Here is a 23,645-nt window from a genome sequence, read left to right on the forward strand (position 1 = left end):
ATCCTCCAGCATGACCGGTTTGGCATTGGTCAGTAATGGTGTGGGGTGGCATTTCTTTGGAGGGCCGCACAGCCCTCCATGTGCTCGCCAGAGGTAGCCTGACTGCCACTAGGTACCGAGATGAGATCCTCAGACCCCTTGTGAGACCATATGCTGGTGCGGTTGGCCCTGGGTTCCTCCTAATGCAAGACAATGCTAGACCTCATGTGGCTGGAGTGTGTCAGCAGTTCCTGCAAGACGAAGGCATTGATGCTATGGAGTGGCCCGCCTGTTCCCCAGACCTGAATCCAATTGAGCACATCTTGGACATCATGTCTCGCTCTATCCACCAACGTCACGTTGCACCACAGACTGTCCAGGAGTTGGCAGATGCTTTAGTCCAGGTCTGGGAGGAGATCCCTCAGGAGACCATCCGCCACCTCATCAGGAGCATGCACAGGCATTGTAGGGAGGTCATACAGGCACGTGGAGGCCACACACACTACTGAGCCTCATTTTGACTTGTTTTAAGGACATTACATCAAAGTTGGATCATATGTAAGAAAAGGGGCAGTAACGTATTAAAACCTGTATTTTATTAGGACGATTAATAACTAGGAATAAGGAGCCCCTACCAGACGAACCACATAAACATAAACAAACAAAGGCAAGGGACCTAGTCAAATAGGTCACCTGTAGGTCAGGTCCACTTAGGCCCTTGAAATGGTGCGAAAGTGACCAAAAACATATACGCTGTGTTGAGACCACGGCGGTGTGCCTGAGGTCTAAAAATATGCCAATAGGCTAAAGTAACAGGGTAGATCTTACCGGTGATGGACGCCCGGACCGTGTAGTCCAATGCTCAAGGGAAGGAATTCTTAACACCTGAATGCGTCCTTCAATAGGTTAGGCCTTGATAGCTGAGGGCCACAGGGAAAAGTCTAACCCTGTTAATGCACTACTTGGCCTATTGTGCCCTAAGGTAACCTCCTAACACGGGGTCCTATCCCCGCAAGGGATGGCCCCGTCCGGAACCTGACCCTGAATGATGCACCCTAGATGGCCCTGTAAAGGCAGGGGAAATGGCCCTGTGGGGGGCTATGGCTATCAGGGTGTGATATTGGTGGAAAACCTTCAGGGAATAAGGTACCTCTACTTCTACAGAACCCCCTAACTCATCAGGGGACAGGGGTCATAAGTAGAGGAAAAGCCCCCACTCCTATACCAGCTGGATGATAGTTGCAGATGGAGGAGGGGGGGGGGAAGAAATAAAAATTGCACAGGCTCGAGTGGACGTGTATAGTCCAAATCAGCCCAAGTACCTGTAAGTGGGAAACATAAAGAAAAAGGACCCACTCAGGTACAGTATATAGTTGCAATTCTTGCATATGGCATATTAGATAAATTTACTCACTGTTTGTCACATGGAGCGCGTGTAGCCTTTACCATGGAGGGTGGCAGGGCAGTCTAGTATACCGCCTGTCTGCCGGCGTCTGTCAGCGCAAGAAGTGTGCGCTCTATAGTTTAAATAGACGGAAGGGGCTGGCAGCGTGTCTGCTAAGGGGCGTGGCCACCGCGCACGTGATTGCATGTGTATCACATGACGCGGTGGGCCCTCCCCTATTACGCATGCGCACTTGCAGTGAAGGCAGCCGTTACGCTGTGCGGCCTCAGCCGCGTCACGGTGTTCGTATGGACGTCACAACCTGGGGGCGCGGTCGAGGCGGAGCACTGCGTCGGCTGTCCGATAGAGGCAGCGGGAGTGGGAGGAGTCACTGGTAAAGCAAGGTAACTCCTACTACCAACCTCACGCTGGTATTGGAGATGGAAATAAACATCAACTCCAGTATGGGACCTCAAGGGGGACATTCATAACAAGTTACCTACTTGACCTAGACAGGGTGCCATAACTTTACAAACAAACAATCATGTTATTATACGCTGCTTCATTCTAGCAGTGCGATCGTTACTCAGACTTGCACATGAATAATGACAGCGGGGGTAAACAAAATGATGGGGGTAGCCACCAGAAGCAGGTGTGCAGATTGGCACTGACTTATGCCAGATCCAGAGGATGGGGGGCAGTTAACTTGAAGGAGCTGAACCTCCTAATCAGACATTCCAGGAAGACAGCCACAGATATATATGTATGTATAAAGTTCATGTGGCAGAGATACCATGTGGGTCACAAGAAGCAACCAAACTGAAGTTGGTCATTCAAGCCATTGGGGTTGGTGGTTTTCAGCTTGAATATCCACCAACACTCCCTCTGGAGGATCCTTTTGTCCCAGTCCCCCCCTCGTAGTGGCTTCTTGATCACTTCTAAACCTGAATATTTAACCCCTGACGCACGTCCATCATGAACCGAATGCATGTGTCTCGCTACCGGGGTATCTCTCTTATTACGGATATCGCCCATATGCTCGCCTATACGTATCCGTAGTTCCCTACAGGTCTTGCCCACATACCTGATGCCACACTCGCAGGTGAGCAGGTAAATCACTCCTGTCGTGCGGCAGTTTATAAAATCACGTATCTGGTGGGTAGAGCCTATAGAGTCAAGTGCCAATATTTTACTCTGAGTGACATACTTGCAAAAGCTGCAGCGGCCGCACTTGAAGCATCCGTATACTGGTTTGTCTAGCCACGTCCTTTTTTTTAGGGGGAGTGTAATGATAGATGATATTTTCATACTGTGGAGCGGGCCAGAGGACGAGTTCGGGAGGCTGGTGGATGAACTCAATCATAACATCATCAATCTCAGGTTTACGTCTGTGATTGTACGCGACAATCTGCCATTTCTGGACATCTGTATATCTAGAGACAGGAAGGGGGGTCTTCAGACAACTATTTTTCGCAAGGAGACATCAACGAACTCACTGCTTCGATGGGACAGCTGTCATCCTGTCCCATTGAAGCGGGGGATCCCTGTGGGCCAATATCTGAGATTAAGGCGTAACTGCTCAGAACCGCGGGAGTTTAAACGCCAGGCACACGAGTTGAGACAGCGTTTCCAGGCACGGGGGTATCCTGATAATATACTGAGAAAAGCGTATCAGAGAGCACAACAGGAGACACGTACCACACTCCTACATCCCGTGAGGGGTCCTAAAACTGAACTACAAAAGAACTTACGAATTATTGGCACATTTGATTCGGCGGCCAGGCAAATCAAAGAGATTCTAGCCCGTAACTGGGATACTCTCCTGATGGATCCGGACCTAGTAGATGTGATCAGTACCCACCCATCACTGACCTTTAGGAGAGGGACCAATCTTAGAGATCTATTTGTCCACAGTCATTACACTCCCCCTAAAAAAAGGACGTGGCTAGACAAACCAGTATACGGATGCTTGAAGTGCAGCCGCTGCAGCTTTTGCAAGTATGTCACTCAGAGTAAAATATTGACACTTGACTCTATAGGCTCTACCCACCAGATACGTGATTTTATAAACTGCCGCACGACAGGAGTGATTTACCTGCGAGTGTGGCATCAGGTATGTGGGCAAGACCCGTAGGGAACTACGGATACGTATAGGCGAGCATATGGGCGATATCCGTAATAATAGAGATACCCCGGTAGCGAGACACATGCATTCGGTTCATGATGGACGTGCGTCAGGGGTTAAATATTCAGGTTTAGAAGTGATCAAGAAGCCACTACGAGGGGGGGACTGGGACAAAAGGATCCTCCAGAGGGAGTGTTGGTGGATATTCAAGATGAAAACCACCAACCCCCATGGCTTGAATGACCAACTTCAGTTTGGTTGCTTCTTGTGACCCACATGGTATCTCTGCCACATGAACTTTATACATACATATATATCTGTGGCTGTCTTCCTGGAATGTCTGATTAGGAGGTGAAGCTCCTTTAAGTTAACTGCCCCCCATCCTCTGGATCTGGCATAAGTCAGTGCCAATCTGCACACCTGCTTCTGGTGGCTACCCCCATCATTTTGTTTACCCCCGCTCTCATTATTCATGTGCAAGTCTGAGTAACGATCGCACTGCTAGAATGGAGCGGCGTATAATAACATGATTGTTTGTTTGTAAAGTTATGGCACCCTGTCTAGGTCAAGTAGGTAACTTGTTATGAATGTCCCCCTTGAGGTCCCATACTGGAGTTGATGTTTATTTCCATCTCTAATACCAGCGTGAGGTTGGTAGTAGGAGTTACCTTGCTTTACCAGTGACTCCTCCCACTCCCGCTGCCTCTATCGGACAGCCGACTCAGTGCTCCGCCTCGACCGCGCCCCCAGGTTGTGACGTCCATACGAACACCGTGACGCGGCTGAGGCCGCACAGCGTTACGGCTGCCTTCACTGCAAGTGCGCATGCGTAATAGGGGAGGGCCCACCGCGTCATGTGATACACATGCAATCACGTGCTTGGTGGCCACGCCCCTTAGCAGACGCGCTGCCAGCCCCTTCCGTCTATTTAAACTATAGAGCGCACACTTCTTGCGCTGACAGACGCTGGCAGACAGGCGGTATACTAGACTGCCCTGCCACCCTCTATGGTAAAGGCTACACGCGCTCCATGTGACACACAGTGAGTAAATTTATCTAATATGCCATATGCAAGAATTGCAACTATATACTGTACCTGAGTGGGTCCTTTTTCTTTATGTTTCCCACTTACAGGTACTTGGGCTGATTTGGACTATACACGTCCACCCAAACCTGTGCAATTTTTATTTCTCCCCCCCATTCCTCCATCTGCAACTATCATCCAGCTGGTATAGGTCCAGGCGTCTATCACCGGTAAGATCTACCCTGTTACTTTTGCCTATTGACATATTATTAGACCTCAGGCACACTGCCGTGGTCTCAACACAGCGTATATGTTTTTGGTCACTTTCACTTTCGCACCATTTCAAGGGCCTAAGTGGACCTGACCTACAGGTGACCTATTTGACTAGGTCCCTTGCCTTTGTTTGTTTATGTTTATGTGGTTCGTCTGGTAGGGGCTCCTTATTCCTAGTTATTAATCGTCCTAATAAAATACAGGTTTTAATACGTTACTGCCCCTTTTCTTACATATTTTCGCTTTACAGAGCAGTACTCCCCGGAGAGGTGATTCCGCACCTTCTCCTTCTAGGGACCACCCCTTTTTTCTATCAAAGTTGGATCAGCCTGTAGTGTGTTTTTCCACTTTAATTTTGAGTGTGACTCCAAATCCAGACCTCCATGGGTTGAAAAATTTGATTTCCATTTTTTTATTTTTGTGTGATTTTGTTGTCAGCACACTCAACTATGTAAAGAACAAAGTATTTCAGAAGAATATTTAATTAACTCAGATCTAGGATGTGTTATTTTTGTGTTCCCTTTATTTTTTTGAGCAGTGTACATAAGACAAGGACCATTCTTTGTTCTGTGTGGTGGCGGATGTGTGGGCTGGCATGAGGAAATTCAATTACACGTGGTCGTCACAGGTGTTGAATTCCTCCGAGATCCATGCCTCATTCATTTTTAGAAATGCGAGGTAGTCCACACTGTCGTGAGCTAGGCGAGTGCGCCTATTGGTCACGATCCTCTCTGCTGCGCTGAACGTCCTTTCGGACAGGACACTCGACGAGGGGCAAGCCAAGAGTTCCATGGCAAATTGTGTAAGCTCTGGCCACAGGTCAAGCCTGCACACCTAGTAGTCCAGTGGTTCCTCGCTACTCAGAGTGTCCACATCAGCCGTTAACCCAATGTAGTCTGACACCTGTCGGTCTAGGCATTTCCTAAAGCTAGATCTGGAGGGCAGCTGTCGATGGGATGGCTGCAAGAATGATCTCATATCCGAAGTGACCAACACATCTTCAAACCGCCCTCTTCTTGCAGGCACGGTAGGATTGGTACCCGCACCTGTTTTGTTGTGGGTGGAAATTCCTCTACCAGCGCCCGCAACAGCAGAATGCAGCATCTCTCGCAGCAAGCAGGCACGAGTGTCATTTTGTCCTGTTTCAGCACACTCAGCAGATTGGCACCGTTGTCGCACACCACTTTACCAACTGTCAAATTGAGCGGGGTTAGCCACTGATCGGCTTGTGACCGCAGACCTGAAAGCAGTGCTGGACCGGTGTGGCTCTTGGCTTCCAGGCAGAACAGCCGCAGCCAGGGCCGTCTTTGCCGCAGGGCAAAAGAGGCAGCTGCCCCGGGCCCAGTTGCTCATGGGGGCCCTGGTCCAACTCGCAACTCTGACTCTATGTATCTAATATGCAGCAGCGCAGCACAGTCTACTCTTCACAGACTAGACAACTTGAACTTACAGCGAAGGCGAAGCACTTCGGCCCCCCGCCCCCGTCACTCACGTGGTAAAAGGGTGTGTGTCTTGTGTGAGTCACCGCAGCCTGGTGAAGCGCCACGGCGGAGCAGGCATCAGCAGGGACTAAGTCCCCGCCTCCGGTCTGGAGGCTAAAGGGATTGGGTGGCAGTGGTGAGTGAGTCACAGCCTCACGTGACGTGACCACTTACCAGACAAGAACCAGACCAGTCTCAAGTCACTGACCTGCTGACCTGACCTACCTAATAATAGTACAGTCAGGCAGCCAGCCAGAGTCGACCTGCCACTGCCGCGCCAGGAGGGGAGGACAGGACTGAGGAGGAGGTAAGCAAAAAGCAGTGGCACGCTGCGCATAGGCATATATATATTGACTTTATTTTATATTAGAAGAAACCGGTCAGGTCACCAGATCCGACCATTCATAAATTTGTGGGGGATTATTATAGAGAGCCCCAGGCGACAAGGGCAGGGGTTGGGTTCTTCTCTCTGTCTGACTCTGCTGCTGAACTGTGGCCTGGGGCCATCACTTGCCACATTTACTAATCTTTGCTCAGGGGGGCCCTCATGGTGTGGACTGGACTGGTCATTTTCACTAAGGAATAGTTTAACCATTTATGTGCAAAAGAGAAAATAAGAAGTCAGCTCCAATCAGATATCTGCGCATAGACCAAGACTCTGGGTCTATGTGCAGATATCTGATTGGAGCTGACTTAGTGACCTCTTTTTTTCTCTTTTGCACATAAACAGTTAAACTATATTCCTTAGAAAAAATGACCAGTCCACACCATGTGGGTCTATATTTATGAGGGCCCCCCTGAGCAAAGATTAGTAAATGTGGCCAGCCGGCCCCAGTTCAGCAGACAGAGAGAACCCAACCCCTTTGTCTCCCGTCTCTCTAATAATCCACCAGTAATTTAAATAACCCCATTAGTGGGGGATTATTATAGAGACGGGAGACAAAGAGGTTGGGTTCTCTCTGTCTGCTGAACTGTGGCCTGGGGCCACCACCTGCCACATTTATTAATCTTTGCTCAGGGGGGCAGCGGACGAGGTGGTAGCAGTGGAAAAGGAGGAGTCAGCCGAGGAGGAGATGGAGGATGGAGTAGGGTGAGGAGAAGAAGAGGCAGGCCTGCATGCAATCCATGGCGGTAACACCAAATGCACACGGGTGTCACAGGTTACATGCTTGGCGGCGGTCAGAAGTTTCACCCAGTAGGCAGTAAAGGTTATGTACCTTCCCTGCCCGTGTTTGCTAGACCATGTGTCTGTGGTCAGATGTATCTTGGTACCAACACTGTGTACAAGGGATATATTCACTTGCCACTGAACGTGGCCATATAGCTCTGGGATGCCCTTCTGGGAGAAATATTTCCTTCCGGGGACTTTCCATTTTCTAAAGGCCTCCGAGTCCACCAGTTTATATGGCAGTAGTTGGCGGGCTAGCATATCGGGCAAGCCAGCGGTCAGCCGTTGGGCAAGAGGGTTATCCGGCGTCATCAACTTTTTACGCTCGAACATTTGAGCCACGGAAGCCTGCCTTCTGCCAGATGAACGCGACAACGGCACGGTTGAAGGTGGAGTGGAGGACAAATGGGAGGAGAGAGGAGAAGGAGAAGAGGCAGGACTTGGAGCGCCTAGAGTGTGGCTTTGTGGGTTATGATGGCGTTTCTCCCACTGGGCTCGGTGATGGGAGGCCAGGTGCCTTCTTAAGGCGGTCGTCCCTAGGTTAGTGTTGGGCTTACCACGACTTATGCGTTGACAGCACAGGCTGCAGATGGCAACACTATTGTCAGCAGCTGACACGTTAAAAAAAAGCCCACACTGCGGAGCCATGTGCTGGAGTCCTGGGAGCGCAAGATGTGACTGTGCATGATGGATGGCTCGCTCCAGATACATTTGCAGTCTTGCTTTTTCCTCCGATGCACTGCGAGTTCTGCCTGCTTCTTCTCCCTATCTGCTGCTCCGTCTCTCCCTCTGAACTCCCCTCCATTTTCTTTCTTGTGGGCACCCACGTGACGTCCATCAACACGTCATCATTGTCACCTTCACCACCACTGACATTTGAGTAGGCAGCAACAGCGAGGACCACCCTTCTTGGGCTGATCTGGGTACAGTCGTCAGACCGCTGGGTGGCGGCCGTTGCTACCTCCTCTTCCTTATCCGATGCCAAGAATGGCTGTGCATCGGTAAAGTCTGGGAATGGATGGGAAAATAATTCCTGACTCGAGTGGAGGGGCTATGGTGGTGGTGTCTTTGGGGGTGCACACAGCAGAGTGTGAGTAGGGTGCAGAAGCAGAAGGCTGAGTGAGCTACTCAACCAACTCTGGTGCGTCCTTTGACGTAATCGCACGCACCTTCTCCAACTTCCCACTTAGGTTTCGGGCTGGTGCACCTGCCCGACCCCTACCACCCCTGCGGAACCGGCCTGCCTCTTCCTCAGTCTGTCATTTTCAAAATGACCCTGTGCCAAAGTCCCTGGAAAAGAGCAGTATTTGGGGAAGTAGGTATATCGCAGGCCTCAATCAGTATTTGGTGGAAGCCGGTATATCAAACCCCTTAATCAAAATTTTGTGGAAGCAGGTGTATTGCAGACCTCAATCAATATTTGGTGGAAGCAGATATATCAATCCCCTTAATCAGTATTTTGTGGAAGCAGGTGTATCGCAGGCCTCAATCAATGTTTGGTGGAAGCAGGTATATCAATCCCCTTAATCAGTATTTTGTGGAAGCAGGAATATAGAACCCCCTAATCAATATTTGGTGTAAGCAGGTATGTTGCACCACTCAATCTGTATTTTGTGGAAGCAGGTATATCAAACCCTTTATTCAGCATTTTGTGGAAGCAGGCATATCACACCCCTCAATCAGTATTTTGTGGAAGCAGGTATATCAATCCCCTTAATCAGTATTTTGTGGAAGGAGGTGTATCGGACCCCTCAATCAGTATTTTGTGGAAGCAGGTATATCGCACCCCTCAATTAGTATTTTGTGGAAGCAGGTATATCACAGGCATCAATATTTGGTGGAAGCAGGTATATCACACCCCTCAGTCAGTTTCATTTGGGGCAACAGGTATATCACAACAGTTGCAAATAGTTATTCCAATAGCGTTTGTCCCTCTATTTAGCTGCGGTATCGCAGCAGAACCGCAAATGCACTATAATATACTTTCTATGTTAGAAAGTATATTATAAGTGTATCACACCCCTCAGTGTATCACACCTATCAATAGCACACCTATATCAGTCCTTAAAAGGACTTTTATGGCCCTATTAGCTAGCGTTTGGGGTCCTCAACAGTCTGTCCCTGCTCCACAACGCAACTTCTCCCTACACTGGCAAAACTATTCTATGTTAGTAAGTATATTATAGGTATATCACACCTCTCAATCAGTTTTTTTGGGGTAACAGGTATATTACACCAGTTGACATTAGTTATTCCAAAAGCGCTTGTCCCTCTATATAGCTGCGGTATCGCAGCAGAACCACACACAACTGCTGCACAATACAAATGCACTACCACTCAGTATATCACACCTTTTTATAGTACACCTAGAACAGTCCTTAAAATGACCTTTGTGGCCCTATTAGCTAGCGTTTGGTGTCCCTAAAAGTCTGTCCCTGCTCCACAAAGCAACCTCACCCTACACTGGCAAAACACAGAATGTAAAATGGCTGCCAAATCGGGTTCTGTGATAGTGTGGGGGTGTGTCCATGTGCTTAAACGTCTCAATTGACTGTCCTGTCCCACCTGATGGATGTGTCATGGGTCAAAGTTCAGAGCAATGCAAAAGAATATGGCGCCGGCGGGCATCGCCATATGTTTGCATGTTCGGCGAATCGTGAACGCGCAAAGTTTGCTGCGAAACGACCGCCGGGCAAACCGCAAGGCCATCACTAGTAAAGCCTCAAAACAGAAGCTGCAGTTTTGTAAAAACAAGGTTGTATTTCTAGGACACTGCCTCTCCCATGGAGCTCGCCACCTAACCCCACAAAAAAAGGAGGCTGTTGAAAAGATATGTGCCCAAAGGAGCACAAAGCCTAAGGGTGTTTTTGGGGCTGGTGTCATACTGTCACCCCTGGAATAGACATGCTTCCATGTTAATGAAGCCTCTGTATGATTGTCTGTCATCTGACCCATTTCACTTGACAGAAGAGGCAGTGAATAATTTGAATACATTGAAGCTGTGCATAACCTCGGACCCAGCCCTGGGTACCCCAAAATAGAACGAGGAATTCCAGTTCTGTTCAGAAATCCAGGGTCACAGCACAGCTGTACTGACTCACAATCATGGTGACCGCCAGTGGCATACTTTTCAGCCAGATTAGATCCTGTAGCCAGAGGCGCCCCCTCCTGTGTCAGGGCGGTAGCGGCAGTGCAGGCAATGATAGAAAGGTAGGAGTATATGAATTTGTCCTTCTGTGTGTGTTGATCTCTTCAGTGTGGCCGGAAGCCTTCCCAGTAGCAAAAGGCAAATGCAAAGAACACAGAAAAGAAGCTGGTCAATGAACTGCCGTGCAGGTATGGTGTCCCTGAAGTTATTGAATCAGACAGGGGTTCCCACTTCACAGGAGAAGTAATGAGGGAAGTGATGCAGGCTTTAGGGGTCACCAAAGCTTTCCATACAGCATACCATCCCCAAAGCAGTGGCCAAGTCGAGCGCCTAAATGGCACACTCAAATTGAAAATTCCATGCAGGAAACTCAGCGACCTTGGCCAGAGTGTTTACCTTTGGCCTTACACTCAGTCAGGACCACTCCAAACAGAAAGACAGGATTATCCCCATTTGAGATTGTGTTTGGAAGCGCCCCTAGATTAGGATTGTATTTTCCACAACAGTTGCAAATGAACTACGATAGTCCAACAAGCTACATGCGCGCCCTCACAAAGAGACTTGAGTACACCCATAAAGAAGTGTTTGCTTCCCTTCCAGATCCAGAAGAAGGAACACACAGTCTGCAACCAGGAGACTGGGTGGTGATAAAAAGACATGTGAGGAAAGGCCTGGATCCCAGATTTGACTGTCCTTTCCAAGTCCTATTGACTACTCATACAGCAGTAAAGGTTGATGGAAAGCCGAACTGGATACAAGCTTCTCACTGCAAGAAAGTTCTGACACCCAAGGATGAGGATCCTCCTGTTGATGGCCACCCTAATCCTGGGAACAACGGCACTTTACCAACAACTGAAGGATAATTGGGACAATGCACTTATCCGACACCACCAGGTGTTTAGAGGACTCAATGACACTGACCGTAAAATTAAAGACTGTTGGATCAGTGCTCACAGTCCCGTGAATTCAAGAACTATGCCTTATCTGGCAATCCCTTTGACTTTTAAATAACTTATTCATATGTCTTGCTGGCAGTTTGTCTCAAAGACGACCAGGTCCTGATGATCAAATGTAGAACTCACTGCAGTCCCTCTTCCCATAGCAGGGTGGGTGGAGGCTCCCTGATGGCAAGAAAAACACTATAGCAAGTAGTGCTGATTATAATAGTAGTTTATGCTGTGATTAAGCTTATGTTTATGAGCACCAACAGGTTCTGTACCAAAAGGAGAAACTACCAAGATTATTGAGAGGTCTTAGGAACTGCATCACTACCTGAGAGGGAATCTGACCTCCGGCTGGCAGTTAGACCTATCCCACCTGAAGTACATCTGGGTTAAGATGTCAGTTCCAAGATATCTCAAAATGGCGGAATTATGAGGGATGAGAATCCATTTTGTATAAAACATGTTCTCCATCTTGTGCATATGTGGAAAAATTAATGAGCCAGCTGGAAGGATGTGGGGAGTTTGTGTATATAGATCAGAAGTTCCCAGCTGCAAGGTCAAGATAGCAGCTCCCTCATTTCCTTATTAGAGTTTGACATACAAAGGAGTTATGTTCCTTCTGAGTTTCAGGGTGTACTGCTGGAGAATGCTAATTTTGAGATAAGAGGTTGAAGAGACTTTAATTATTAGAATTCTGTTAGTATGGTGCAAAAGTATTGCCTTTTATGAATAATGAATCAAAATCACTAGTTTCGCTTTCCACCCCTTTGGTGGTGTGCTAGATTTGTCTGTGATTATCTGTAGTGTTATAAAGATGTATACACTTGTATGGCAGGCATGCTCAACCTGGGGACCTCCAGCTGTTGTAAAACTGCAACTCCCAGGATGCCTGAGCATTGTGGGAGTTGTAGTTTTACCATAACTGGAGGGCCGCAGGTTGAGCATGCCTGTTGTATGGAATAAATTAGAGAGAATCTGATTCAGCAGTGTGTCGTCAGCTCTGAGCACTCATAATGAAAAACATCAATTGGGACCCCGACAATTATAGAAGTTTTTTTTTACCCCAACAAAACCAGCAATGGTATTAATGTCACATATATGTGAATATTCTATTTTTTTTTTTGTTTGTTTTTTTTACAAAAAAGTGGATGTTTTCAGAAGATTTTTTTTAAGTCACTTAATGTATTCTACTTTCTGTCCTTGCTCTTTAAAGTACCCCTTTGTTTGGGCTCAAACAGCCTTGTGCTTGACTTTCGTACTCAGGCATCAATCTAAACAAAACTCAAATGCAAAAACACATTCAGAGAACAATAAAAATTTTTTATTTTGTCCAACTAAACACTGAAATTCAGGAATGTTTCTGGCACAAAAAGGTATTCAATCATAAAAATGGCTTTGGAGAAATTTACATACAATGGCTTAAAATTTAAGAGTATTTAAAAAGGGAGACGCTGAACAATGAAATACAGCAGACTAACACTACTGAGAATGACCCATATGGGAAGAATAATACAGGGCACAGGTAGCATATTTACAGATGCTGAACTCCTTCCTAGAGATGCAAAGTAACAAAATAAAAATACTTAGTCTGTAAATTACACATTAAGAACTGAGTAAAATGCAGTATCAGATTTTTTTAATAAAAACATTAAAACAAACCTGTCACATAAAACCTCCATTTCCCTGACCATTTGGCAATAAAATAAAATGTGAAAGAGTGACAGGAACATACTGAAGTCAGTGGAACACCATATGTAACTAGAGTCCATCTCTTCATATAACGGTACGCCAAACCAGGTAGAAAAGGCGTCTACTTTGCAAAACATATACAAAAAGTTAAAATTGCAAAAGCAGCTGTTATGTCGTTTTTCTAAAGCCTTTAAGAATAGGATATATGTTTTCAAAAGCTTCATAGATCTCTCCTCGAACTTTAGCACCTAAGGAAAAAAAGAAGACTGCAATGAATCTCACATGTTTTAAGGGCTGACCAAGAGTTTAACACACAAAGCATTACTCCACACAATACCTCTGAAAAACATTTAGATTTGTTTTTTCATGCACAGCTACAAATCAGGAGCTTAAAAGGAGAGCTCAAATCACTAGATCAGGCCCCAAAATATACTGAAAAAAAGTGTCCTAAATGGGTTTTCTGGAGCATAGCTATTGATGACATATTCATTGATGACATATCCTCAGGCTAGGTCATCAACATCAGACCAGTGGTGTTCTGACACCCAGCACGCTCACCTATCAGCTGTTTTGGAAGAACGACAGCAATTTCAAATTTTTTGCAGGATTTTATTTTGTGGTATAAAGTGTTCGATGCCCTGACCCAGAAAATGTCTGGATCTTGGTGTTAAAAATATGGCCTAATTTGGAGCAGAGGGGTGATTAGATGGGAAAGCGCTCATCTTCTCACTCCTGGATAAATTTTTTTTTAATAATGCCTCCATAACAGAGAGAAACTATGCTTTCTGTTGAAGGAGGATTGCGGGATAGGCAGCACGTTGGTGTACTTTCACACTAGCGTTTTTCTTTTCCGGTATCGAGTTCCATCACAGGAGCTCAATACCGGGAAAAAAACTGATCAGTTTTATCCTAATGCATTCTGAATGGAGAGCATTCCGTTCAGGATGCATCAGTTCAGTCCCGCTTACGTTTTTTGGCCGGATAAAATACCGCAGCATGCTGCAGTTTACTCTCCGGCCAAAAATACTGAACATTTGCTGGAATGCCTGATCCGGCATTCATTTCCATTGAAATGTATTAATGCCGGATCCGGTACTAAGTGTTCCGGAAAACCGGATCCGGTTTCCCGATCTGCGCATGTGCAGACCTTTAAAAATGTGAAAAAAATAAATACTGGATACATTTTTCTGGATGACAACCGGAAAGACGGATCCGGTATTGCAATGCATCCTGTATTAAAATGCATTCATCAGACGGATCAGTCTCAAAAAATGCATCCATTGACGTCCGGATTGCCGGAACTGCCTGCCAGAATCTTCTGCCACAAGTGTGAAAGAACCCTTACCCTCCCCCTGAGGTCATGAGCGAGGAAGTTTGCAAGTATGTTTTTTTCTCTCCTATACTGCAGGCTGTCAGCTGTCCCACTCTCCTTCTCCTGGCTGGCATCACAGACAGATAAAGGGGAGAGGGCTGAATTAAACCTTCATGTCTTGGGCTGTGTAGCTGGTCTTGTTTAAAAGCTGACAATCTAAGCTTTAAAATAAGATCAGGATCACAGTATTCTTATCTACCTGCTTTTCTTACAGCTGCCATCACTCCCAACCTGATTTTTAACACTTTCCAGACATGTAACGTAATAATACATCACATGTTGAGTCTTTACAGATGATGCCCGCTCTGGAATGGGCGCCGTAGCAGATAGCAAAATGCAGATTGCAGACATTTAACCAGGGCTGTGGAGTTTGAGTCAGAGGCAGAGGCAATTTTGGGTACCTGGAGTCGGAGTCGGCAAAAATGAACCGACTCAGACTAAATTTAAAATTGGAATAAAAAAAAGCAAGTTTATATGTCCCAATTCACAAAAAGTTATAATTACTTCTCTACTGTAAGAATAAAGGCCAATGCATGCAGTGCGTCACGTTACCGCAAAACGAACACGTTAAGTGACCGTGAAGAAGCATGCTTTTCATATGCTTCAATATATGGCACGCAACACACAGTTAATGGAACGCAATGCCCATGGTTAACCTAGCCTCTCAATGATGACTGATTAAGTAAATATGTTTTTTAAAGTTCTAAAAGAAGTTAAAAAGTATGATCGCTCATCAAAACTTACTGTAGAAAAAGCAATCTTTGTTTATCCAGAGATCATTAGTGATGTGGCCAGAATTTCTACTGCAATGCCACCCACCCAAGTCAGTGTTGAAAGATTATTTTCAGCTCTAAAAATAATAAAGTCTGATTTAAGAGCCTCTATGAAAGAGGATCTGGCAGAGGCAATTATCTTCCTTAGAACTCTACATTGAATTGATTTAATCTTTCGCATCTTTGGGTTGACGGCTTCTCCTTTTTTACGCCACATGAAGGAAACATCATTGTGACCACACAATTCAATTTTTGTTTCATTTGACCATAACACAGAAGACCAGAAGTCTTCTTCTTTGTCCAGATAAGGCTACTTTCACACTTGCGTTCGGAGCGGATCCGTCTGGTGTCTGCACAGACGGATCCGCTCCTATAATGCAAACGATGGTATCCGTTCAGAACGTGTGAAAGTTAGTCAGACGGATCCGTCCAGACTTTGCATTGAAAGTAAATGGGGGACGGATCCGTTTGAAAATTGCACCATATTGTGTCAACTTCAAACGGATCCGTCCCCATTGACTTACATTGTAAGTCTGGACGGATCCGTTTGGCTCCGCACGGCCAGGCGGACACCCGAACGCTGCAAGCTGCGTTCAGGTGTCCGCCTGCTGAGCGAAACGGAGGCCAAACGGAGCCAGACAGGCATTCTGAGTGGATCCGCATCCACTCAGAATGCATTGGGGCTGGACGGATGCGTTCGGGGACGCTTGTGAGAGCCTTCAAACGGAGCTCACAAGCGGAACCCCGAACGCAAGTGTGAAAGTAGCCTAAGCTTTTTCAAAGGCCAAGTGAGCTTTTGTGTGCCTTATCCAGAGAAGTGGCGTCCTCCTTGGTCTGCATCCGTGGAACCCAGCAGTGTGCAGTGTCCGTTGTATTGTCTGCCTTGAGACATTACTACCAGCAGAGCCCAGATTCACCAGGATGGCCTTGGTGATGATCCTTTAATTCTTTTTCACCTCTCTAACTATCCTCCTGGCCAGGCACAGGTGTCACTTTTGGCTTCCGACCATGTCCTCTGAGATTTTCCACAGTGCGAAACATCTTGTATTTTTTAATAATACTTTGCACTGTAGCATACGCGTCCCATTACCATTTTATCGAAAAAAGGCGTCTAATGCCCCTGGTTTTTCCCTGGGATTTAGAGAGCAAAAAGCATCCTATTTTTGCATTTGCCTGATATGCAAACAGGTGTATCTGTGGTGAGCCCCATTTTTTGCAAATCTGTTGGAAGATTTCTTGATTTAAAGACGATTCCCCTGTGTCCAGTGTTCTTTTGCTCAGATAATCTGCTTCTACATATTCCAAACCCTTGAGATGGACTGCTGTAATTGAGAGAACATTCTTTCCTGCCCAAGATTTTTTTTTCCTGCTAGTAGTATTAAACTTGGTGACCTTGTGCCTCCTTGATGTTTTAGATATGCGACAGTCGTGGTATTGTCTGAGAATATCTTTAAATGTTTCTCGTAACATGACTTGACATACCTTTAGGGTCTCCCAGACAGCTTGTAACTCTGTAGTTTGATGATCTTTTCCCTACTTCTTCTGACCACCTTCCCTGCCAGTTTGTGGAGGCTACTTTTGCACCCCACACGTAGCCGCTTGCATCGGTCATGATCTGTATCTGTGGCGTTGTCCACCAGGTTACACCTTTTAGTAGGATTTGCCCTTTCCTTCCACCAGTTCAGATCTAACTTTATGTGGTAAGGGATTCCGATCCTTTTGTCTAGAGATGTTTTTTGTTCCATTTTCTCAGGATCCAGGATTGTGTTACTCTGGTGTGGGCCTGACACCATGCTACTGCTGGAATGCAAGATGTCAGTGCCACGATGCCCATAGCTTTTCTGATAGAGCACTCTTTTTGAGCTTGGAAGTTTTTTATTCTCTCCGTGAAAGATTCAATTTTTTCCTGTGGGAGGGATGCCGACTGGGTTTTTGAGTCTAACATTACCCCTAAGAACTTCCTTTTTGATGATGGTACTAGGCAGGATTTTTTTTTTATAGGTTTGTTATCCAGCCTAGCTCTGAAAGTTTCTGTAACACAAATTCGGTTTGTCTGGATGTTTCTGGTTTTGAATTCCTGACTATAAGGAAGTCGTCTAAATAGGGAAAAATTAGCAGCCTATTAGCAGCTATCATCTCTACTACCAGTTTTGTGAACACCCTTGGGGCTGGCGAAATCCCGAATGGGAGAGTGACAAACTGAAAATGATTGATTATGCCCTTCCTGTCTTAGTGCAAATCTCAGATATTTTTGTGAATTTGCGTGTATGGGGACATTGTAGTAGGCATCTTTTAGGTCGATGGATGTCAGATATGCTCCTTCCTTGATTAGTGGAATGATAGATGATATTGACTACATCTTGAATCTTCTGCAAGTTATTGACTTTGTTTAGCCCTTTTAGATTTATAATAGTACGGGAAGAACCGTTTGGTTTTTGGACTAGGAATAATCGTGAGTAAAAGCCCTTTCCCATTTCTAATTTGGGTACTTCTATCACTACTCCTAATTATTTTAGCTCTACAACTCCTTGCCAAACTTTTGATAGCACCTTTTGATTGTGAGTTATTTGGTATATTTTTGGAGGTTTTGAGGAAAATTCTATCTTGTAACCATCTCTGATTATATCTAAGACATAGGGATTTGGGGTGACTGATTCCCACTGGGTCGGAAATTTCCTCAACCTTCCTCCAACTTTGGCGTCATTGTTTGTCATTTTGTTTGTTATGGGGATTGAGGAGAAACCCTCTGCCCCCATTTGGTAACTCCAACGTCCCGTTTTGCCCTTACATCTGTAAGGCTTAGGCTGTGAACTAAAGGGACGAAAGGACTTCCTTTTATTCTCCTCAGGAAAACCCTTTTTCTTATCAGCTGCCCCTACATAAGACAATCACCCCAAAAAAAAATAAAAAAAATTAGCTCTCAGAACATGGAGACACTAAAAAAAAAAAGGAGACTTTTGTATTACTTACCAGTAAAGTCTCTTTCTCGCTCTTCCTTGGGGGACACAGGAAACCATGGGTATAGCTCTGCTCCCTAGGAGGCGTGACACTAAGTGAAAGCTGTAAGCCCCTCCTCCATCAGCTATACCCTTCAGCCTGGAGAAGAGACTGCCAGTTGCGTGTCCAAGTAGTGAAAGATAACCACCAACCGGAAAAAGAACCGTCAAGCCCCAACGGGGGCAACCAAGCCGGAACCACAACTGTAAACCCAAATGAAGGGCGGGTGCTGTGTCCCCCAAGGAAGAGCGAGAAAGAGACTTTACTGGTAAGTAATACAAAAGTCTCCTTTTCTCGCCCATATTCCTTGGGGGACACAGGAAACCATGGGACGTTCCAGAGCAGTCCCAGAAGGGAGGGACCAGAACAAACTAGACCAACACCGGAGGCATCAATCAACTGCCGCCTGCAACACCAGACGGCCTAAAGCAGCGTCAGCCGACGCATGAGTATGCACCCTGTAGAACTTGGTGAAGGTGTGCAAGGAGGACCAAGTGGCCGCCTTGCAAATCTGCTCCGTAGAAGCCCGATTTCTCTGAGCCCAGGAAGCCCCGACCGCTCTAGTGGAATGAGCGGTAACACCGAGGGGCGGAACCTTGCCCTTGGCGAGATAAGCCTCAGTAACAGCCATCTTGACAAAACGGGCGATAGCGACTTTGGATGCCGCCAACCCTCTGCGCGACCCCTCCGGAACCACAAAGAGCGAGTCAGTACGCCTGAAAGAGCCGGTTACCTCCAGGTAAGCCTTGAGCGCCCTGACAACGTCCAGGCGATGAAGTTCCCTCTCCCTAGGGTGGGAAGGGGAAGGACACAAAGAGGGGAGAACGATGTCCTCGTTCAGATGAAAGGCGGAGACCACCTTAGGAAGGAAGGAAGGGACCGGACGAAGAACTACCTTGTCCTGGTGGAACACTAGGAAAGGTTCCAGACAGGAGAGTGCAGCCAATTCGGACACCCTCCGAAGAGAGGTGACTGCTACAAGGAAAATAACCTTGCAGGACAGAAGTCGCAAGGAAACCGTCCGCAGAGGCTCGAAAGGAGAAGCCTGGAGCGCTGAGAGAACCAGGTTCAGGTCCCAGGGCGGTACCGGAGGCCGGTACGGGGGAACCGCGTGAGCCACGCCCTGAAGGAAGGTCTTGACAGGACCAAGGGGGGCCAGTGGGCGCTGAAACAAAATGGACAGCGCAGACACCTGACCCTTCAAAGAACTAAGACCCAGACCCTGGGCAAGTCCGCTCTGCAGGAAGGACAAAACGGTGGGGAGAGAAAAGCGGAGCGGAGGAATCCCTAGATCGGCACAGAACCCCAAATAGGTCCTCCAGGTCCTATAATAGATCCTAGAAGAGGACGGCTTACGGGCGCGGATCATGGTGCGGACGACGTCCGCAGAAAAACCCCTACGTGTCAGGACGGTGGTCTCAACAACCACGCCGTCAAACGTAGGGACCTTAAACGCGGGTGGAAGATCGGTCCCTGAGAGAGAAGATCTTCCCTGGCGGGCAGCGGCCAGGGCGCGTCTGCCAGGAGCAGCATGAGGTCGGCATACCAAGACCGGCGGGGCCAGTCCGGAGCGACCAGAATCACCGAGACGCCTTCCGCCGCGATCTTCCGAAGGACCTTGGGCAGGAGTGGGATGGGAGGGAATATGTATGGACGCGCGAAGCCTCGCCAAGGAAGAACGAGGGCGTCGGCTCCGCAAGCTCCCGGATCCCTGGCCCTGGACAGATAGGCGGGGACCTTGTGATTGAACTTGGAGGCCATGAGGTCCACGTCCGGTATGCCCCAACGAAGGCAAATGGCCTCGAATACCTCCGGGTGAAGAGACCACTCGCCGGGGTCGACAGTGGTGCGACTGAGGAAGTCCGCCGCCCAATTGTCCACCCCTGGAATAAAAATTGCCGATAGGGCCGGGACGTGGGCTTCCGCCCAACGGAGAATGCTGGAGACCTCCCTCATTGCAGCAGCGCTGCGAGTGCCCCCCTGGTGGTTTATGTACGCCACAGCCGTGGCGTTGTCCGATTGTACACGAACTGGATGACCCTTCAACAGATGAGTCCAGTGTCGTAGAGACAAAAGGGCCGCTCTCAGCTCCAGGACATTGATCGAGAGTTTGGACTCCAATGGAGACCAAATGCCCTGGACGGATCGGGGAGGAAACACGCCTCCCCAGCCCAAGAGACTGGCATCGGTTGTAACCACCAACCAGTTGAGTGGCAGAAAAGACCTGCCCAGAAGAGGGGACTGTAACCACCAGCGGAGAGATGACCTCACCGGAGGCGATAGATGGAAGGGATGATCCAGAGACTGCGGCGATTTGTCCCAGGAGGAGAGGATCGCCCGTTGGAGAGGGCGGGAGTGAAACTGCGCAAACGGGATCGCCTCGAAGCAGGCAACCATCTGCCCCAAGACCCGCATGCAGAAGCGGAAGGACGGTCGACGGTGGAGAAGGAGACCCCGAACCGCCCCACGGAGGATCAGACGTTTTTCCGAGGGAAGACGTACTTCCGCCGCTCCCGTGTCTAAAAGCATTCCCAGGAAGACCAGTTGTCTGGAGGGGGGAAGGGAGGACTTGGGGAAGTTGATGACCCAACCGAACCTCGTCAGAGTCTCTAGAGTGAGATCCACGCTGGCAACCGCTTGAGAAAGGGACGGAGCCTTGATGAGGATATCGTCCAAGTACGGTAGCAGAAAAACACCCCTGGAACGGAGTAAGGCCAAAACCGGGGCCAGGACCTTGGTGAACACCCGGGGGGCTGTTGCCAGCCCAAAGGGAAGGGCGACAAACTGGAAGTGGAGGTCCCCCACGGCGAACCGGAGGAAGCGATGGTGACACCGGGCTACCGGAACATGGAGGTAGGCATCCTGTATATCGATGGAAGACATGAAATCTCCCTGCTCCAGGGAAGCCACCGCGGAACGGAGGGACTCCATCCGAAACCGTCGAAGGAGGAGAAAACGGTTGAGCTTTTTGAGGTCCAAAATGGGCCGCATGGAACCTCCCTTCTTGGGAACTACAAAGAGGTTCGAGTAGAACCCTTGGAACCTTTCCTCTAGAGGAACGGGGGTAATCACCCCCCTGTCCAGTAAGGCTTGAACGGCCGCGGAGAACGCAACCGCGCGTTTCGGGTCCCGTGGCAGGCGGGAGCGAAAGAACCGATCTGGAGGGAAGGATGCAAATTCGATTTTGTATCCGGAGCACACAATTTCGAGGGCCCAGGCGTCGGAGACGTGAGCCAACCAGACGTCCCTGAAAAGGAGGAGCCGGCCCCCCACCCGGGTGGGTGGGGGCGCGCCTTCAGGCAGAGGATTGCTTTGCTGCGGGTGTGCGGGCAGCCTGCGGCTTGCGCCAGGAGGGCTGCGCCCGAAAAAACGGCTTCCTATGCTTATCCTGGGGAGGAGCCGAAGCGGCAGCTGTGGTGGGAGCCCCAGAGGCCCTGCGGGAGGACCGAAAACGAGACGCACCAGGGCGTCCGCGGGGGGCGCCCCTGGCTTGGGGTTGAGGAAGATGGGTGCTTTTACCACCCGTGGCCTCCGAAATAAGTTCGTCTAGGCGGACCCCGAAAAGGCGGGAACCCGCAAACGGTAGCCCCGCCAAGGAACGTTTGGAGGCAGCGTCCGCTTTCCAAACCTTCAGCCAGAGCTCCCTCCTGACGGAAACTGCCAGGGCGGAGGAGCGTGCAATAAGGGCTCCCGCATCAAGGGAGGCCTCACAAACAAAATTCCCGGCCCGAACAATAAGCTGGGCCAAGGAACGCAGGTCCTGGATAGGGACGTCCGAGTCCAACTCCTGTTCCAGCTGCGCACCCCAAGCGGAGATTGCTTTCCCTGCCCAAGCAGAGGCAAAAACCGGTCTGAGAGCAGAACCGGAGGCAGCAAAAATGCCCTTAGAAAGGGTCTCCATGCGACGGTCCTCCGCTGACTGAAGAGAGGACCCGTCGGGAACAGGGATGGCCGTGTTCTTCGACAGCCGGGCCACAGGGGGGTCCACCTTGGGTGGGGAAGACCATGTGGCCACGACATCTGCTGGAAAAGGATAGCAAATGTCCAGCTTCTTGGGGTTGACAAAACGGGCGTCCGGTCGAGCCCAAGCCTTAGACACCACAGAGGAGAAATCAGAGTGGATTGGGAAGACTTTTGAGACCTGCCTGGGTCTGATAAATGAGACGCTAGCTGCGTCCGAGCTAGGGGGATCATCCTGCACCTTAAAGGTGTCACGAATATCAGAGATGAGTTGACCCATCGCTGAGGCTAGCTTGGACGGCAGGGCCGAGTCCATTTCCAAATCTGAAACCGCCAATTCACCTTCAGAGAGCGAATCCTTTGGGGAGGAGAGGCTCGTCTGGGTGCGCACGCGTGGCGGGGAGAGGGAGGCATCCGAGGAGGAGGCTCGCTCTACTCTAATACGCTTCTGAGAGTGCCTAGCTCGGGAGGGGTCACTAAAGGAGAGTGAACCCGCTGCAGCGGCAGAAGCGGTGGACCCGGAGGGCGCGACAGTAAGAGTGGCGTCCTGCGGGGTAGGTGGCCTGTCTATTAGGCGGCCCACGACATGAGTGAGGCTTTCCACGGCCTGGGACAGGGATCTAGCCCAGTCAGGCGGGTCAGAGGCAGCAGGGAGCGACACAGCGGGCGACTGAGGCTGCGGTGGAGCCCGACATGCAGTACAGTGCGGATCAGACTGCCCCCGGGGAAAGGGTTCCCTACAAGCAGTACAGGCATGGTACCAAGGCTTGGCGGCTGCAGAAGGGTCTGACATGGTGGAACAAAGATGTTGCACTTAAAGTGGGAGACCCCAAGGAAAGAAACGGGGATAACACCCAAGCGACAGTACTGTGGCACGGAGGGGGTTAAAAGTCCTACCAGACCCGGATGATGCAAGCGGCAGCGGTAAGGGGGAACAGACTGAGGAGGCTGTGGAGGAGAGGCAGCAGCACCGGCTTCGGATCGCACTCGATGAACCCGGAAGTAGCGGAGCGCATGTAGGAAGCTCCGCCCCCTCCCTGCCGCTCTGAAGCAGAGCCGCGCGCGCGCGGCAAAATGAACTTAACCCCCAAGGATAATGAAGTGCCGGCCTGAAATGGCGCCGTTCACGCCAAGAAAGCGGCCCCCTCCGCGCCTGGATGTGGCAGAAGGCAGCGTCCCTGCCAAGGACTTGCCCAGATAAACTCCCCTGCCCGGTAACGGTCCGATATCGGGGGGGGGGGGGGAGGGGTGGGCGCACGATGTAGCAGTGGCCATGTAGTAACAGTGGCCATGGGAGCCCAGGAGGCCTGTAGCAGCGGTGGGAGGGA

General features: G+C 49.0%; 1 protein-coding gene across 1 annotated transcript in view; it reads right to left on the reverse strand.

Annotated features, from left to right (window-relative positions):
* Window positions 1-12,825: 12,825 nt before the first annotated feature.
* Window positions 12,826-23,645, reverse strand: part of LOC120998643 (TATA-box binding protein) — a 52,379-nt gene continuing 41,559 nt past the window's right edge. The window contains exon 8 of the mRNA XM_040429395.1: window positions 12,826-13,463. Coding sequence (XP_040285329.1) covers window positions 13,384-13,463 — 80 coding nt within the window. The 3' untranslated portion in view covers window positions 12,826-13,383. The remainder of the gene's footprint in view (window positions 13,464-23,645) is intronic.

This window comes from Bufo bufo, chromosome 4, assembly GCF_905171765.1.
Source record: "Bufo bufo chromosome 4, aBufBuf1.1, whole genome shotgun sequence".
In the NCBI taxonomy this organism is placed as follows: Eukaryota; Metazoa; Chordata; class Amphibia; order Anura; family Bufonidae; genus Bufo; species Bufo bufo.